Source organism: Drosophila mojavensis, unplaced genomic scaffold, assembly GCF_018153725.1.
Source record: "Drosophila mojavensis isolate 15081-1352.22 unplaced genomic scaffold, ASM1815372v1 contig_74, whole genome shotgun sequence".
NCBI lineage: Eukaryota > Metazoa > Arthropoda > Insecta > Diptera > Drosophilidae > Drosophila > Drosophila mojavensis.
Window position 1 is genome coordinate 22,429,652 of NW_025318899.1, and position 19,506 is coordinate 22,449,157.

The window sequence follows — 19,506 nt, forward strand, 5'->3', positions numbered from 1 at the left end:
TACACAACAATAATAACAATACAACAAAACTTATATTTATAAAAAAATATTTATTTTCATAAGTAGAAAGTAGAAAAAATAATAAAAAATAAATACATATAGATAAGATATATATATATAAAAATTAAATATAATTGTTAAAGAATTTTTTAACGAATAAAATCAAAAAAGATAAGTATAAAAGTTTGTTTAGTGAGAGAAAAAATTATATATACTTATTTTTGTACTATTTAAATAAATAAAAGTCTCTATTTTATTATGTAAATATTTGTACAAAGTAATAAAATTCCAAGAATTCTTTGAGTATAAAATCTCATTAGAGCTGGGCTTGTGGCTGTTTCTGTCGCGCTCGTTTGATAAATTAATCATTAGAAAATGGAAATATTTCACTAGTCCTGTGGCATCAGCTAGTTACCATGCTGGGCCCCCTCACATTCAGCCTGTTCCCAACTAATCAATAAGTTTAATGTGCCCAGCAAAAGGCGAACGACGTCAACAGACCAACTGCTAAGCAGTCAGCATAAAAGACTTCAATCAATCAACTGCCAGAGCAGCAGCAGCAGGAGCGGCAGTCGAAGATGGAGTTGCGAAACACGAGCTGACAATCGCTGTGGTAAGGGGACAAAAAAGGGTTCCCTCTGCACATGATCCTGTTGCTCTTAGGCATTAAAACCACATGTGCTTTGACACAAAACATTTTATGCCCCACATATTGGAATGAGGAAGCACCACAGATGCTGCCACTGCTGCTGGCGCTGCTGCTGCTGGTGCTGGTGCTGCTTCTGCTGCTGTTCGTACTTGGGTGGCTGCTGTGAAGGAAGGGTGAGGGGGTGCCTCGGCTACCCCGGCAACGGTTCGGTTCTGTCTTTCTAACAAGCTGCGTCAACAAACTAAACCACTTTGAAATTAACACGTTACATTGACATTGACAGCTTTATGCGTGGCATGCCGAGTGTCGAGTGTCGAAAGAGTGCCAGCGAGGAGCAGTCATCCTGCAGCGGCGGCTGTCAGTTACAGTTTGAGTTAAAGGCGTTAGCACAATGGGGGCGGCGGCAGGGGGATGCCAAACGATGCGGCAAATATGACGGTGGCTCGTGGTGGCAACGCAATGCTGACGGAATGGCGGCCGGAAGACGCACAAAAAAGGCAATTTCCGTTGTGGCATAAACAAGACTAAAGACTGTCTGTACGTGTGTGTGTGTGTGGGAGCGCTTGAGTGCGACTGTGTGCGTAGTTTTTATGGGCTGGCATTCAGCGAAACGAAAATTACCAATTCAAATGTCAGAAGTCGCGGCAAAAACGCGCCACACCTAACCCAACCGCACCCCCGCCCCAGCCCAACGCCCAACGCCCTTGGTCCTGTCGCAAAATTAAATTCAGTGTCAATTTGCTTCTTTTTTCCAAGACGTGCATGTAACGACGGATCAAGTGGCCCTACTAAGCCGAATAATCAGTTGCTAAAAGTGCCCAAGACAAAGCCGAGCCAAATTGTTGTGTGAAAATGTCTGAAGTACTAAAGGCCAAGGCAACACCCAACTCAATTTGCTATTTGTTTTCTCAGTGTTTTTCTATGTTTTCTTTTTTTTTTTTTTTTTAAGTCGACCCACGATTTTTCAGTGCCTTTTAATTTGTTGTGCGTGCCCAGCCAAACGAATTTATGCCCCAAAAATTGGTTGCGGGCAGCAGCCCTTTCGGGCATCGAGCGTCTGGCGCTGAAAAGTGCAAGTGCTGCAAAAGCAAACTGTGCGGAAACATTCAAGAAGTGTACATTTTTCCGCTGCCTGTTTTTTAATGGATTTGCTGAGAACGGGTTGCCGAGCAAGCCAACGAAGAAGTTGGAGAGCTCATGAATTTACTGAATCCAGGCAGCGCCACAATGAATTGGCTTTAAAATAGTTTATAGTAGAGAATTAAAATGCTTCTTTTATTTTGAAAAACATATCTACTCTTAAGAGTACTATAAAGTACTATAAAGGTAACTCTCTTCAATCCCCTATCTTTCTATTTCAACTGATAGTGATTCTAATTATGAAACTCATTATTAAACAAGAATAAGACTGTAACTCAAAGCAGACTGCTCGTTGTTTAGTTTTAAGTTGGAGTCGAATTGTTTAGCGCGCACAGCGCAGTTGCAATTAAATTTCGGCTAAGTTTCAAGTAAATATTTTGGTTTCTTGTTAAGCAATAGTTTAATTTGAAGTGTACATTTTCATAATAAATTTTATAAGTCTCTAAATTAAGTAAAAGTAAAAGAATAAATCATCTTGATATGAAGTGTCTTGTTATGAAGTGCTATATGCTGCTCAGTAAGGTAGGCTGAGATGAGAGATATGGAATTAATGTGGAAGCTATTCGTTACTATCCTATGTACATAGAGCCAAGACTTAAGCTAGGGATGCGATAAATTCAATATTGAAAAGTTGTTCTCTTTATGTGTAAATATTTCTTACAACTTTTTTAGCAGTCAGAATAACTGTATTTTAGGATTTTAAGACAGATGGGCAGGTGAGATAGATTTGATAAAACATCAAAATTGCGCTTACTCATAGCATTAAGTCTCTCTTTTTACTCATTGTAAATTTTATATAAACAAAGAAAATACCCTAAATAATAACTACGTCAAGTTAGCTACACATGACTGGGCAATTGGCTCAAAATGGCTCTTGATTTATGGCCGGTGACTAGAAGTTAATGATTTGGCAATTTGTGAAACGATTTTATGGGATTGTGTACTTAAATTGCCTTCAAGAACAAAGTATATTGTAGAAGAGTTGTAGCTGCCACTGTAGCTAGGCATACTCACAGCTCAAGTTGCCTTTCTGCAAAAGTTGTTCACTTTGGATGCGCTCTAAAATTTGATTATTTTGCGACTGCTCCTTTGGACCTCAGCGATTTGATAGCTATTCAATTTTGCCTTCTCGCAGTTTCATTGCCTGCCACTCTAGGGCCGTAACAAGTACAATAACAACAATTGATTTGTTGTATAAGCAATTTGTTTACACGCAATAAATTTACAAATCAACGATAATGCAATTTATTTGCCTACAGTCGTAACATATATATATACATACTTACATATATACGACATTTTTTGCCGGCCATTCGGTCTTTATTATTGCAATCGAACTTCGAGTATTTGTATTATTTGCCTTTTTCGTATACAATATTTTACGAGTTGGCTGTCGAAAATTCTTCGCTTTATTGGACAAGTGTGCGAAGATTTACGAGTCAGTGTCAGTCTGTTTTTTTTAATATTTATGGGTTTCCTTTTGCTATTATATTAAATAGTAATTTTGTTGTATATATTGTGAATGAAATATTAATATTCAATTAAGCGACGAAATAGTGAAGTCTGTAAATTAAATTATTATGATTAAATTATTAAACAAATTGGAAAATATTAAACAGCCCTGAAATGTGAACTGTTTCCGTATTCCACATTCCAGAATCGCAACTCCCTTATTTTCCTCGTTTAATTGTAGAGCTCGGAATTAAGGCATAAATATTTCAATATAGACCCGAGTACATTATAACTGTCAAATAAAAATCAAATTTTACGGCCTTAGACAGCAACTTCAGCCACTAACCGCAGCCGAAGCCAACAACAACAACCACAACAACAACCACAGCAACAACAATAAGAAAGTTCCATTTGAGCTTAGTGAGATTTAGCAGCCATAAGCAACGACTTTTTGTGTCGTAAATATTTACGATTTTACATAAAGTTTTATTTTTAAGCTGGGAGTCGATTTCCAAGTTTTCTTTTTCGTTTTTCATTTATCCAAGTTTTAAATTTTTTTTATACATTTTTGTACAGTTAATTGAAGTGCGTACTTATGAACTTGGCCAGTTAGCTGAGCAGAAAAATGTTTGGAATTTCCCTAATCTCCTCTGTATTGTGTGTCTTTCCCCTTTTTGCTGCTGTTGCTGCTGCTGGCGTTAAGCTGTATCTCATGAGCTACCAATTCGTTGCAGCCCTAAAAGAGCTATAAAGGGCGAAAGAAGCACACAGAGACGCTGCAGAAAATTGCAGCAAGAAACTGCTGCACAGTATGCTAACATTTTTTCCAAGCACTGCAGCAAGTGGAATCTCTCAGAGACAGCTGTAAATGGAAGTTTTTCTGCTCCCAGTTCTCAGCTCTCAGTTCTCATTGATATGCGAAACAGGTTGGTCTTCTTTTTGCTGTGTACTGCGCCCAAAAGTCTTCTAACTATAATGCTTAGACAGGAATTATCATTGCCTACTAATTGCCACACGTTTCACATTACTATGCTTCCACATATAGGGGAACGTGATTCGCCTGAAAACTTCCATAGACTTGCAACACTCCCATGCCAGCGGGATACTCGAAAGTTTTGTGTAATGCACTCGAAAGTAAAGCTGAGATTATTATATCGTACAATTATTGGAAAAGTATTATTTGCGGTGCTCACTCGATGGCTATAACTTATTGCTGCATTTGGGTGTTCTTTATGGGCACTTAGTGTAGATTCGTGTTTTACCTCACATGGCGTCTGCTTTTTGTCCCAGCCAAGCACATTCTCTCACACACACGTGCCTACTTGACAAACACACACACACACACACACACACACACACTCGTACGTAGATGACTGCAATGTGCTGCTGGCAAACATTTTAGCTCTTGGCAGGCTTCAATGCCCATGCTTAATGCTCATTGCCAGACTGTTGACATTTTAATAAAAATTATTTCAGTGCATTCGCCGCATTGCAGAAACGCCTCTAAAAGGCAGCATCATGGGCCAGCTGAAGGTTGCAGGAGCACCAAAAGGGGAGCTCCAGGAGCAGGGAAGGTGCAGCTGATGTGGGGCCATTATAACTGCTTTGGAAATTGTGGATACGTAGTGTACGCCAGAATATTTAAAGCATATGAAATTGAAGTGCGTAAATCGGAAAATGAAATCTTAAATGCAAAACTGTTATACTATTTTTTTATGTAATTACTCTTTACTTTTAATCACGATATATTAAATTCCCCGCAAAATGTTAAGCTAAAATGTTAAGCAAGCCAGAGTTAAGCAGCTGAGCGTGCACTCAGGGCGAGTACAGCTGTTGCAGGCTCCTTTCCTTGCCAGCTTCCATTTATTATCTGATTTGCTTATATATACATACACTTTGCGTATAAAATTCCACAATCTGTACCGCACCACGTTGTGGCTTAAACAGATGGCCAACTTAAATGAAGAGCTGCATTCGCATAACTGATTCCTCTACTTCTGCTCTGCACTCATGCTTTTACATCGCATAAGAGAGGAAATGTTACACGAGTTCGTATTTAAAACTTTATAAATTAAATGAATAAAATTAAGCATAAAGTATTATTAGATTGTACAAGCTCTAAAGTCAACTCACACATTCGTGGCTTAACACTTTCAGTTTATTTCTGATTTTTTGAATTTAGCGCTTAAGCTGGCTTAATTAAAGACTTTAGCAACTAACATGGCTACATGACCTTTGTGAAGCTTAAGCTAACAATATTAAAAGGACTATATATAAAATGCGACTAAAAATAATTAAATACGCATTACAGTATAATTCATATAAAAATGGGAAATTACCGATTGATATTCATACTTCTTTGAAGCAAGTGTATTGCATAAAATAGTTCATTCATAATCCAATATTCATTGGCATGTACAACATGTAAATTATACAAATAAGATTTAGTCAGTTCCTATGATTGTTCTTGACTTTTAGTTTGCTTTCATTCACTGCGTGCTTCGTGTTGTTCTGACAGCCGTAAGCTGAAAATAATCTTTATTAATGCCCAAGTCCTAAAATGCATGGCACATGAATCTGAACAGCTTTTCCAGCAGCCAAAATGTATGCAACAAAATGTTGCCATAACATTTAGATACTTAACTGGGCTGTCAAGCAAGTTACAAGTTTTCCGGCAGCAGTGCAATCTGTATTTTTATATATATATTTTTTATTTATTTCTGTTAGCTCTGCAGAGAAACTTATTCGAAAGTAATAAAGTTTTATGGCACCAGCCAATTAGCAAACTATTGAAACCGAGACCGAGACCGAGACCAACTGGAGCCAATGTGAATGCGAAATAAGTCTTCTTTAATGCAAAGGATTTGGCGTGACGTTAATTGTTTTCATTTTTGGCCATTGGCCGAATTGCCCGTTGCTTATCACCTTATCAGTTGACTGGGCCTCGCTTAAGCGCGCTGTGAGCTTTGACTTTATCCCGATCAATATGTCACCAATTTGTTGACAGCTACATATGAGATAAACTGATGCAAAGTGCTGGCAGCAGCATAAATTTGGTTTATTGGTTGTGGCCAAAAGGAACTTATTGATTAATGTATCGTTGCGAGTTGCAGCAGAGTAAATTTCAAAGAGAAACTTTGTGTCGTTTCAAAAGAAACTTATTATCTATCAGCAGAATATTCTAGTTACTAGTGTATTGAGAACTGATTGAACCAAATTAATAAACATGTGTGATAGTGAGGTAGCAATGCCTGTTAACATCTTTAAATTGGAATTCCTTTTCTACTATTCTGCTAACATTGCCATCACTAAATTATTAACAGAGTCACTTAGCTTTAACAGTGCTGTGTTAGAAATCAAGACTAAGTAGCTGTCTCGCTCTAGCACCTGAAATCAAAGGGATAGATCTAGCTCGTCCAAAATCTGATGTATGAGACAAAAGATTTATTCGATATACAGAAAGTGAAGAAAGCCAAAGGTGGAAGAATTTTATGTTTTTCTATAATTTAATAAAAACAAATGGAAATTCGCATATTTATTTCCATTATTTGAAATGACTTTTTTTTTCTTGTTGTTGTGCACAAAATTGAATCAATATTTGCTTGTTTAGCCATAACAGGACAAGTTTTGTTTTGAAAACATTTGTGCTGCAGGCATTTCATGGACTCGTTTGGATGGCATTTGGAGACACATTAAATTAAATAAATATTCTTATCATTTAATCTTCATATGTCCGGGTGCAGCAGCAGAAACTGGCGCAGAGTGAATTTACTTTGGTCTTGCTTTGCTGTTGTTGTTGCTAAAGGCGTTGCTTTTATGACGTTTTGATGTTTGCCTAAAGTTGCGGTTAATAAAATACTTTTATATTTCACTTAAGTCTGTCACATTATTAAAACTAGTTTTCCTTACAAACACACCCGTACAAACACACACACGCCAAAGGCGAACTAAAGGAGCTTTTAATTTAGCTGGAAAAGTTGAAGCAAAGTTTTTATGGCCTTGGGCAGATGTTTGGTTATTAAATGGACGCACATGCAATTTGCTTTATGGCTGACATTAATAAGCATTGTACACACACACACATATACACTCACATATATATACAATTACATTCTTACTGAAAGACAGACATATGCACAGAAACTGTGACAATTTTATGGTGCCAACCTCTGTTCAGCTGTCTCTCTTTCTCTTTCGCTATCTCCCTCTGCCTTGGAGCGCCAGTAGAAAATAAAATTTATATACTTATTTATGAAGCTGCAACAATGAAAAGTCAGGCAACAAACAAATGCTGAGACTGGCAACAGCTTGTGGCAAATACACTCAGACGGCACTTTCATTTGCACCCTGTTTGAGCTCGAAGTGCAGGCAGGCTCCTCAGTTGGCTTAAAGATGTCCTCGTATAGTTTGCTTGGGCCATCAGCCAATTACTTTCAGCTTACTTCGGCTGTCTGCCCCACAGGAACAACTCATGATGATTAAAGTACTTTGTATTATTGTCTCCTAAAAGGCCCTTTGATAATGGGTTTCAATACATTCGCCATTTGGAATGGATTGCACTGTTCGACTAAATCAATAACGGTGCTCAGAGGTGTTTTAGTAGGGACGTCAGTTAAAGGTCGGGATCTGCCTATGTTAATAGAGTGCAATAGTATTAAAGAAGACCGAGTCTGCGGGAAGAGAAGAGGTCCAAGAGATGAGCTCAAGAGATTGTACTCGATAAACGGTAATGCTAGGAAATGAATTCCATTCACGAGCAGTAATGAAACCCCACTTAAGTCGCTGGGAATGTTCCATCTTTTGTTGAGTATTTGCTTAGTAATCCTTAAAGCTGTTCTCACGCCCGCCCACGGACGCCCACACAGGGCCATCTTAAAGCTCATTGCAGACTAATCAAAGCTAATGCCTTCGGTCACAGCTCATTGCCAAGTGACAATAGGAGCGACCATGCGCCGACAAAGCTATTAATTAAAAGACACAACAAGCAGAGCCAGCAAGCCCATATAAAATACTCGACCGACCAATACCAAAGTGCTCGGATGTAAAAAAATACGACTAGCAGCCAGCACAAAAGCAACAAATTAGCAACAGTCGTCCACACACGCCCACTTCCCAGCCTTATGCACACTGAGAAAAATATTATGAAAATTTGAATATATTATATAATATTTTAAAATTACAAATAGGTATAAAATCTCTTTTCTGCTGCGCTTCAAGAATTTTTAATCAAAATTAGAGTTTTCCTAATGGGAATTGCAAACAGAACTCTTAACTTTGTTGTACTCTTGGTAAATATCACTGTTTTTTTTTCTCAGTGTACCAAAACATCCACTGCAAACTGTTACAAGGTCCCCAAGTCTTTTGTTCTGGCCACAGTCATATGTATCTCTAATGTACATATATCTCTATATATATGTATTAGTATATATTTATATAAATATCTTCTTTCATATTTTACAGTGTATTCTGATTTTACGTTACGAATATTCCTTCAAAACATTGTTGCTTTAATTTAAATATTGATTTTGGCACCACAGCAGGCCCACATCTATATGTGCGACCCTAGCGAGAGGTGCAGATCTGTATGTAACTGCTATACATATATATGGGTTCTGTCTTTGTTTTTGGCCAGCTCGCAGCAAGCAAACATATTCAAGACTCTGTTGATTGTTGAAACGCAAACCAGGAACGAATCTTCACGAAAATGCAAAACTTCAAGGAACACACTCTAACAAAGGAAGGGAGAGAAGGGGGTGGTTGTAAGCAAACCACTAGGCCAATAGACCCAAAAGCAAAGTTCCTGGCTGTTTATACTTGGTCTATTGTGCATAATTTGCAAGCTTTATGAACATTTCGTAGATGCTACAAAGGCAAATAGATTCAACACATATTCGCCTCTCCTCTGGGCCTTTGGTATTTCAGTAAATGTCGAATTTCCAATTGCATTTCATAGCTTGATTGGAACAGAAAGTGGATTGAGCTGTGGCGAAGGCAAGCTAAAATTTATAGTGCTAATTGCTAAGATACGATAACATAATCGGCTAACAGCACAATCTTATCGATCTGATTCACATGACATATTTAATGACTCTGAGTGGCCGTAATCGTTACTTGTACTACCTTGTTTATGCCAATCAGACATATTTATGGATTTTGACTGCAGCGTGCTCTGCACATTTCCTTTGAAGCAACCAAAATGGAATTTTCTATTTTGAGTTCATATTTACTTTTTTCATTCGAGCTTAAGCAAGATTTGAGATTTATGTAAATATAATTTCTGTCCCAGATGACTGATGAGGATAGTATTGAGATATTTTTTAACAATTACTAGTTCGATTTGTTATAGATTGGGTAACCATATATGTGATAAGCTGCGGGTCGGTTAGGTTTTAGCTTTTAGCTATACAATTTACAACGCTAGCAAAAGGGTATCTTTAAGTGGGGCATAGCCGACCACAGCACAATTACTAGTGGTTTTTTAATATTACTAGTTAGTGATAAGATAAAATTCGGCCATAAAGTCCAGCACTGAGCACAAGTAACCTAATTCAATTATGACGGAAATTCTTTGAAAACTTTGCCTGTTTTTTTTTCGATTTTCTTTTTAATAAAAAATGAAATCTAAGACAAATGCGTGAAAGAGTTTTTATATTTTTTCAGCTCACAAACAGAATTACAGTAATTGTAAGCGTAATTAAATGAATTAGACAAGTACGTGTAAGTGCGTTATTTTCAGCACATTAAGTGCTGCTATAGCTGCCGTTGCTCCACAATGAGGCATGAATGAGAGGGCGCACTGTGGCAGCTCGTTACTGACTGGAATAGTGACTGACTGACTGACACCCGCTCCTCTGACAGCCTCTCTGTGGGGTTGGCCAACATGAAGACAATCATTTTAATTGAAGTGCCACTTGTGCCGTGTCCGCCGGCTGTGCCAAAATGCTAAGGGCAAGCGGACGCGTCTCCTCAACGAGCGCGCTGGGCTGTGGCTGTGGCACTGGTTGGAGCTGAAGGGATCGGGGTAAAGGGGTCAAAACTAGCGCTTAATAAAAAGTTTTGTTGGTGCTTTTACTTATTTTTTTTTAGAATTTTCTATCTGTGTGCGAATGAGATAAATGTTTGTAATTTGTTATTGTATTAATTAGGGCAGCGCTTACAAATCTGTTGCCATAAAACTTTAGAATGGCAGCTGTGCTCTAGCGATAATCTCATATTATTAGCCATTTTGGAAGTTGGCGGCGTTTGTCGGTTTGTTGTAGATAAAATAGATTAGAATGAGAATTGATGCATTGCCCTCTTAATCAAAAAGTTTTTTTATAATCACAAGACTGATTTAGTATGGGATTGCGTATGAAATTGCTGATTTATGACAAAATAGATTGAGAATTGATTAAATAATCAGTTTTTAAACCTTTGTTGCTTGGTTAAGAAGAAAAGGCTAGTTTTTCAAATATCAAAATTAATGATGGTGAGATGATGATAAGAATTTTTAATGAACTTGTATATGACAAACATAGTATATAGATCAGAAGATGTTAATAATTATAATTTAAAATAAATATTCCAATAATAACACAGTAAAGGAGAACTGTGAGCAAATGCTAGTTTGCACAAAACAAGATTTATTATCTGAGCAATATATATATTTTATCTTTTCTATGGCTATATTCCTGCCTATCGTTGGCTCGTTTGAACTGACTTTTACAATTGCAATGAGTACGTCAGGTTTTTAATTAAATATTAGGTTAATAAATATAAAAAGTCGTCAAATGGGAAATGGCAAAAGTTGCTATAAAAAACGATTGTAATAATATATTGTGTATTCATATTGCATCAGTCATGATTTTGTGTTTAATATAAAAATGAAATTAATTGACAGTTCATTTCAAACAGCTCGCATTTCACACATTACACAGCCACATTTTAATATTATTTGCATTTGTACTTCACTTTAAATATTTGTTTACTTTTGCAATAAAAAATGCCAATTGAAATACAATAAATCACAAATTAACGGGTCTCTATGAATAATTTTTTACTATTTGACTGAAACAATATTTAACTCAATATAGGCAATAATCGGTAAACACTTAAATAAACAATAGATGATAGAAACTATTTGATGAATATACATCGAATCAAAAAATTGTTCATATTAAAATAAAAGCTGTTAATTTATATAGATTAAAATTGCATGTGAATTTATTTAAAGGCAGCTTTAATTCGATAGCTCTATTATATTTTAAAATATTGAAAACTTATTCATCATGCAACATGTTTACTGTGGATTAAATTGAACAAAAATTAAGTTGAATGCAGATGATATTCATTGCTCGAGTGGCTCTTGTTGGGGGTCTTTTGCATGCTCCTATGCAGTGTGTGAGCTTCAAAATATGTGAAAGGAATCGTTTAGCATAAAGGCATAAAGGAATTGTATGCACATGGCATATGGTATGCCACTTTCAAAATGGCGTGTTTTGAATGTAACTACAAAATGGCCGCATTCAGGGCGTGCTAGTTTTCTTCATTCATGAATATGTTGCATTTAATTTAAGCAAATGTATTGAAGGCATGTGAAGGTGAATGTGTGTGTGTGTGTGGCTCTGTGTGGCTATGTTCATATGTGTGAAAGGTCATTGAGCGTGCGTCGTTGCTGCATATTCGCATTTGACGCACGAGCTGCCTTTCACTGTTAATTATACTCGTCGACACTCTCATTATGCATAAATATGGCTAAAGGTGAAACATGTTTTTCTTTTCCCCCGCCCCAGCACTCGACCTTTCCGTGTAATGTCCAGATCTGTTCGTTTTTTTTCGTTTTTGTGCTGGACCCTTCTACATCCTTGCAGCAGATATTATATTGCATTTGTGAAATATGACGCGGTATAATCTATGTAAAACTTTGGCTTTATAAACTTTTCTTTTTTTAAATAGAAACAATTTTTTAAAATGTATGTTATATACAAATAAAATTCATTAAAAATCTAGCTTGGAAATAATTTATAAAATTGCCTGCAAACGTTCTCTTATGGAGTAAAAGAGCGAAAGAGTATTTGATATTCGACCAGCACGAGATGGTCATTCTTTGATGTTATTTTCATTTAGTAATAATATGAAAATTAATCACCCAGCTGAGTCCAGGCGAGCCAACATTAAAGGGATGGGGGATGAAACGAGTACAACAAATTTATATGACTTTTTAATGGGCATCTAATTAGCTCATTTTGTTGGCAAATGTTTGCCTTTTCGGCGCATTTTGTTTACCTTTCTGAGGGGCCACGGTTGTTGTTGTTTTTCTTGCCTTTTTTTTTTGGTATTTTGTATTTTGACAGTCATTGTTGGCGCTTTTATTGGTATTTACTTTTGCTTATTTAGGCTTTGACGCATTTTACTACGCGCGCGTAACACGTTGCGCATACGTAATTCAAAGGAGCCTCAAATTGTGCCGTACGTAAATATTGTAAGCCTAATGAAAATTGCGCACCAACATCAGCTTCAGCTCGCTCCATCAGCCCCAACCGTGGACCATTGCAGCTGTTTTGTCAATTCAGCCAAAGCGCGAAACGGGGCGAAGCCAGCTTTGAATTCACGACTTAAATGCCCAATTGGCCGTGTAGAAAAGTTTTGGTTTTTATTTTTATTTTCCCTTTTTTTTGGTGTTTTTGTATACTCAGTTTCATTTGGTGAATGGGGCCACTTGAATGCGCAATGAAGCTGCCGCAAAACTCCAATATGTCAAAAAGTACAAAAATAGAATGTAGACGAAAATAAAAGGAAATAGAAGATAAAAAAATAAATAACTGCAACTCGAATGTGAATGCGAATGCGAATAGGAACTAGAATTTTGCATAAATTCAGTGCGCACTCTACAAATCCGCACGGCTTTCGGTTGACTATCGCAAACGATTTGTTGGCGCAGATCTCTGTTTAATATTCATAAAAAAAGAACAGAAAAAGGAAATGTGAGCATGAGGCCCTAAATAACCAGCCAGCTTATTGTAGACTTGAAGTCCCATACTGACACGCCTCCCACACACCGACTGCCTGGCTGCCGCACGCCTGCAAAAGTGTTAATTAAGCGGCACAAAAGCCTCGGATGTCGACTTTTAAAACATCATTAAAATTGTCAACTTTTGTCGAGCCTTTCTTATTGTTGTTGTTGCTGTAGTTGTTGTTGTTGCAGCTGCTGCTTAATTATTTTTATAATTTTCAGTCTTTTCTCTTTACACTCTGTGGTGTGGACATCCCGTTAAGTGGACGCTGCTGCCGCAGCAGCGACCACTCGTTAAAATTAATCAATTCATTTAACTTCTTGTTTATGTTGTTGCTTTATCTGATTTACGTGCCATACAAGATATAACTTGTATTGAATACGGTCAGCCTTTCAATAGTTGGCAAATAGCGGGGCTTTTAATTGTAAATAGAAATGTTCGCAAGACACAGGCACATTAGACCTAGCCCTAGCCCACACAGTAGAAGCTATTCATTCAGTATTTAGCATAAATTCTCGCACAATTGTGAGTATATTTAAATAATGACTTTCTCTAGCTGAGGTTCCATTTTTAAATAGATTTGTTTTCGAAGAGAATTGCGAAACATTTACAGATCTTGACTGACATGATCTAAGGTGCAACAATGAGAGTCAGCTGGAGTCTAAGAAAAAGTCTTTTAGATATAAAATATCACTTTCAATGTAATGCATAATTTAATTAAATTTAAGGAATGAAATTTGTATTTGTTGTTCACTGCCATTGAACTGGTATAGGTCAGTAAATTACCTTTTTTTATTTAAATTTAATACACTTTACAGTAATTATAATTGTGAATTCATCTAAAATCTAATTAGTTACAACTGAACACGCTCAGACATTAAATTAATGCATAATTGCTGATTTAAATGCGATTGGTAAAACGTCATGCTTTACAATTGTAATATTATTTAATAATTAAATTTTTCCGTTCAAACAAGATTTTTCGTTATGATAACTATACAGTTTTTGTACTCGTATATACATATATGTAGCACTTGAATAGCTGAGTGAGCAATATCATTGACAAGGTCTGTTGTACTTTAGAATCAAGCTTGTTAATTAGGGACTTCGGGCTGTACAAGTGAGCCCCGCCTACAAAGTAATTTTATTTTAAATATTGCTTTAATTTTAATTTTATTTTAAATATTGCTTACTCGACTGGAAATCATAAATTGTAATTTTTTTTTTATTTTAAGCTCAAGAATATTAAATAAATGCTAGAGTTTAGTTTAGAAGAAGAAGAACTATGCCGAGTGCAGCTTACTGCATTTGTAACGGCAATAAATTCATTTGTATGTGTGGAAAATACTATAAGGGAAAGTCAGAGAGCCGATGACCGCAGCAAATCAGGCAAAGTCGACGTCTTGCTTGGGGAATTCCGAAAGATCCCTAAGCGTAAAGGTGGATTCTCAACCATACAATAATGATCTCACTACCATGTCAATCAATATTTTTGTATCTATTTGTGTATTATACATTTTTAATTGGTGGGTACTTCCGAGAGGGGCGTTTCGGGGTATTTTCTATAAGTAAGGCCTAGTTTTTGTGTATGAGTTTTAATACTATTGTGTATTTATTGCAAGGAGAGCTGAAAATAAAGACACGGAGAAAAGTTTGCATAGGCTTAAGTGACTTTTAGTACATGAAATGCTATCAGAAGATTTGAGCTCCACATAACTAAATCGCGATTTTGCATTGCCAGCGGCAAATTGGTACTTAAAACAAGTATTCAAATATAACACTATTCACATTAAAAATAGAAAACAGTTTTTGGTTTCGAACTTGCAACAATACTCAAAAGTGCTAGAAATTACTCATACGCAGCGTTTTCCGCATGAAATTTGTAGACGGTGTCTGAATAGAGACAAACACACATACACATATATAACAAGTCAAATATAGGCATTACCGACTGCAGAATACTAATTCACTGCCAGATTAATGTTCTTATTTGACACGCCCTCAACTGGTGAATATATAATTTGTGTGCAAATTAATAGAGGATGACAGCAGTTGTTTAGTCGCTACCATTTAAGTTTCTAGCCGAAAGACTGTATGAAACCCCAGATTCACCATGCTTCCAATTGATTTTATTTTAACTCTTTGGCACTTAAATTACCAAGCCTTATGATATACTATAAAATGCATTTTCCGATTGCCACGTGCCTATTGGTTGAATTGGAAAACAAATTGAACTCAAGGTTCACGACTACTGCATTAAGAGAATTGAAATGGTTCGTTCAGCTAACCAATATACTCATTTGACTTTTGTGAATGAGTACAAAAATATATATGTATATATCTGTTGGAAACAAACATCGATATTAATAAATGCGTAAATATAATATACACAAATGTAGAACATTCAGAATGGCATATATGTATAATTTTTACAGCTGTCTGCTGTGCGACTGCTGAAGCGGCCTGTGAATATATTTATGTATACATGGAGTATACGTAAAAATATATGATCTACTTTTGAATAATCTCCAAGCACGTTTTCTTATCGGGCTTGCTATTTGTTTTAAACATTTGTGCACTCGTGTTAAACTAAGACAATTTGTTGTAATTATTTGTTTAACTTAATTAAATATTTATAAAGCAACAAACAAGCAATTATGATATTTGCTTTCTGTTGGTTGGACAAGAAAATACCCTATGGATTAATCTGTATTTTTTTTTTATAACATATGTATATCATTTAAAGTGTATGAAATCATTATTGACATTTTTTTTTTATACACAACTTTGTAAGCCACTGCTCAATTTATTATGTATAAAATTGTGTAGCAATTTCTAAGGAAAATATTGTTGATATATTAATTTATTCATTAATTTTGGTTTGGTTATTAAAACACTCTTATATTTTCCTGATATATTTACCGCATTAATTACGTTTTTCTCAGAATTATGTTCTCATTTGCATTTTTTGTTTTAATTAAATTTTTTTTTCTATTTATCAAATTTATGACAAATACATTTACTGACTTGCTCATATAGAAATCACGCAACGCACACATTTTGCAATTAGTTTAATGCATTATTTTGTCAGTTCGGCATGCAGCCAAGTCTGGTAAACTCTGGGCAAGAACACAGTAACTTCCCTTGCATTGCAACATTATTTTTGACTCGTTTTCTTTTTTGTTTGTTATTCTTTTAGTTTTATAAACATAATTTCACCAGTGAAGCAGCCAAATAAAATCAAGCGAGCCAAGTTTTGTGGTCACAGACAAATCGGAGGCGGCGTCGGCGTTGGCGTCGGAATAAGCAAATAAAAAATGATTTTGGCAAAGCAAATGCACAACAAGAAAATTAAAGTTGTGAATGAAACTCGATATTTGATTACAGTTTTAAATTTGTTGCAACCAAGCAAACAATCACACAGACAACCAGGCAAACAGATAGTAGTGTGAAAAACACATTAATGATGAATATGCGGGGAAAAAATGATAAAAAAAAATCAGAATCAGAATCAGAATTCATATAGATTGCGCTAAATTGCAAACGTCAACGCAATGGAAATGAATGTCCGTCCGCTAGGCCGCTCGACTGTCCGCCCGTTTGTCTACACATCTGTGGCACTTGTCGGTGTATTTGTACATTAAAGCACGCGAATGACACTCACACAGCCTCAACGTGGGGACACACACACCTACAACGACGCGCGAGAAAGTTGCGCACTATTTGGTCACACACGCGCGACTGAGGAAAAGACAGAAAGAGGGCGCCAGAGCCGGAGCAAAAGTTAGCAGCCGAACCGCACGTGGCGACTAACAAGCGACAACTGAATTGTAAACTGAGTTCAAAGCATGCCAAAGCCACATCTGGAATCGTCAGTTCTCCAACGCAGAGTGAGAAACGCAGCGCAGAGCATAGAGTGAGAAAAACCGGATTGTCGGATGCCGCCAAATCACAAATGAGCGTGAATGTTGTTGCCGGCGAAAGAGCAGAGCACAACAAATGTGCGAGGAGCGGCGCCACCGTAACGAGTGAGCGCGTCGAATTGAGTGGAAGTTTCTGTTCGAAGGCAACAGGTGTCGCTAGCTGCCTCGGCACTTAACTGTAAAGCACGACAGCAGAGCGCCAGTCTGTGTGTGTGTGTGTGCGTGTGTGTGTGTGACTCTAGCTAAATTGACGACAAATTGTTTGGCTTTGAGTGCGTTGGGGGTTTGATGACTCGGATTAAAGTTTGTTTTGTTTTAGTTGCTGGCGCCTGGCTTAATATTTCATTAACGTCCGCTGCGTATACGTAATATTTGTTCAATGAATTGTCATTTTGTGCGGGCAAATTGATCAAATCGCTAAATATTGGCGATTTAACGAGTTGGCGCTCTGCCGAAAATCTTCTATGCATAATCAGAGCATGAATTTCAATTTGGACGATATGAATTTGGCCGTATCTTGATTATGCTATAACGTTCGATTAACTGTTCAAGTAATCATAATATTCAGAACATTTTCGTTCAATTTGTATATTCTAATCAGAAAAAGCAGAAAAGCTAAATCGAGCAAATTTATTGCATTGGAAATATATATATTAAATATTTATATTTTTTAACAAATTTTATTTTACTGTACACATTTTTAAGTAGTTTTAATTGAAAATCGACTTCTGCCCGAATCCACTTTTAAGCCATATTCTGGATTAAATTGTCGTAACCTTCGTCAAAACGAAGAGTAAAGAAATTTTAGAATTTCACACCGCCTCAAGGCAAACCCGCAGCATGCCAATTAATCCAATTAGGGCAAACAAATCTCCGGACAGGGGACAGTGGATAGGGGTCAGGCGACAGTCGACAGTAGATGCTGTGGCAAGATAGCCTTAGAGCTAATGCGCCGAAATCAAGTGCTTTGACCAATTAACAAAACAAATTAAGGAAAAGTGAGAAACTTGGAAAGAAATTTTAATGTTTCTGCTTGAGAGATTCAAGAAAAAATATAATCCGGCGAACTTTGTCAGCGCCATTTAGATCAACAATAAGTTAAACAGCATTTATTTTGCTGGCCAAGGCGAAAGAGAAGTCGAGTGAAGCGAAGGACACATTTTGCCCATAGGATAATCAATTATGCAGCACACACAGCACAGCAGCTGCGAAAGCCCACAAAGTCCGAGATGCCAGCCCACAGACGGCAGCAGGAAGCAGGAAGCAAGGAGCAGGGAGCAAGAAGCAAGAGGCAAGCATTTAATACTTTAATTGCCAGGAACTTAAATTATGCATAATGAGTATTATGAGAATCATAATTTCGAGTTTATTATGACATTGATTTGTTGTCTGGGCCAAGCGAATAACCAGATTAGCCAGTCAGCCATAATCGGCTTAATCAAATAAACATATTAGGCAATCGTCATCAATCAACTGATGCGTTGGGTGGGCTTACAAGTAGGCGTCTACAACAAACTCATTAATGTGTCATGAGAGTGACTATTTATATAAATAAATACGACAAAATACACGAGACTAAATACAAAATCAGTTATATAATTGGAAATTGAATAATGGACTTGTACGATATGGAGAATCGTTTGATGGTACTGGACTGCCTCAGAGAGAACTCGGCTAATATGCGCATCGAGCAGACGAATTTGAAGGATCGCATCTCCCAGGCCTTGGTGCGAGCCCGATCCAGTTTGCTGTGCATTCGCCAGCTGAACTTTGAGCTGCAGGAAATGAAGCTGGCTGTGGACAGTGCATTGGCGACCGACCTTTCGGATTTCGTAGATTCGGGAAACGAACTAGCCAAAGATGCAGTGGAGGAGCGCATGATCCAATTTATAGATGGAATGGCACAAGACGCTCCCAATGGGGAAAGCCCATTAGAGTCGAATGAGAATACGATTGACAAGCAGTAGACAGGACTACGCCACGCCCCGTTTGCTTAAAGCAGTCTGTTCACTGTTTAAGTTATATTTTTAGTGAAATGTTTTTGTTTAATAAGTCCACATTAAAATTACTCCAACCGCAGCGATTCGAAGCATGAAAACCACAAGAGCATTGAAATATTTACCGGGGTAGAGTAAAATCGATATGTATATAAGTATGTGAGTGAGTGCATTATAATTGACAGTTAAACTTTAATTTAGAGTCAATTCGAAAATGCTTATTAAATTACACAAATTTCGTACCGTATAATGTTAGGCTTTAAAAATAGTTCTAAAGAATTTTTAGTCTGGCTAAACTAATAGTTGACTCCATTCTATTTAACTCTCCGTAGAGCTATTTGTGTTGCTCAAAT

General features: G+C 36.8%; 2 protein-coding genes across 4 annotated transcripts in view; one reads left to right on the forward strand and one right to left on the reverse strand.

Annotated features, from left to right (window-relative positions):
• LOC6583338 (venom dipeptidyl peptidase 4) overlaps window positions 1–19,506 on the reverse strand; it is a 71,141-nt gene that overhangs the window by 25,935 nt on the left and 25,700 nt on the right. The window contains exon 1 of one of the 3 annotated variants that reach the window (XM_015162819.3): window positions 16,898–17,064. The exons of 1 other annotated variant lie outside the window; for it this stretch is intronic. The gene's annotated coding sequence lies outside the window, so the exon portion shown is untranslated. Of the gene's footprint in view, window positions 1–16,897; window positions 17,065–19,506 lie in introns of those variants that run through there. One more of the 3 variants, XM_002008972.4, reaches the window with a different exon arrangement.
• Window positions 18,667–19,254, forward strand: LOC6583341. Its single transcript, XM_002008975.4, has one exon. The coding sequence runs from the start codon at window positions 18,770–18,772 to the stop codon at window positions 19,121–19,123; it is 354 nt and encodes a 117-aa protein (XP_002009011.1). The 5' UTR covers window positions 18,667–18,769; the 3' UTR covers window positions 19,124–19,254.

Bases quoted from the DNA above. Each gene is read 5' to 3' on its own strand.
- LOC6583341 (XM_002008975.4), top strand. From the start codon at position 18,770: ATGGACTTGTACGATATGGAGAATCGTTTGATGGTACTGGACTGCCTC.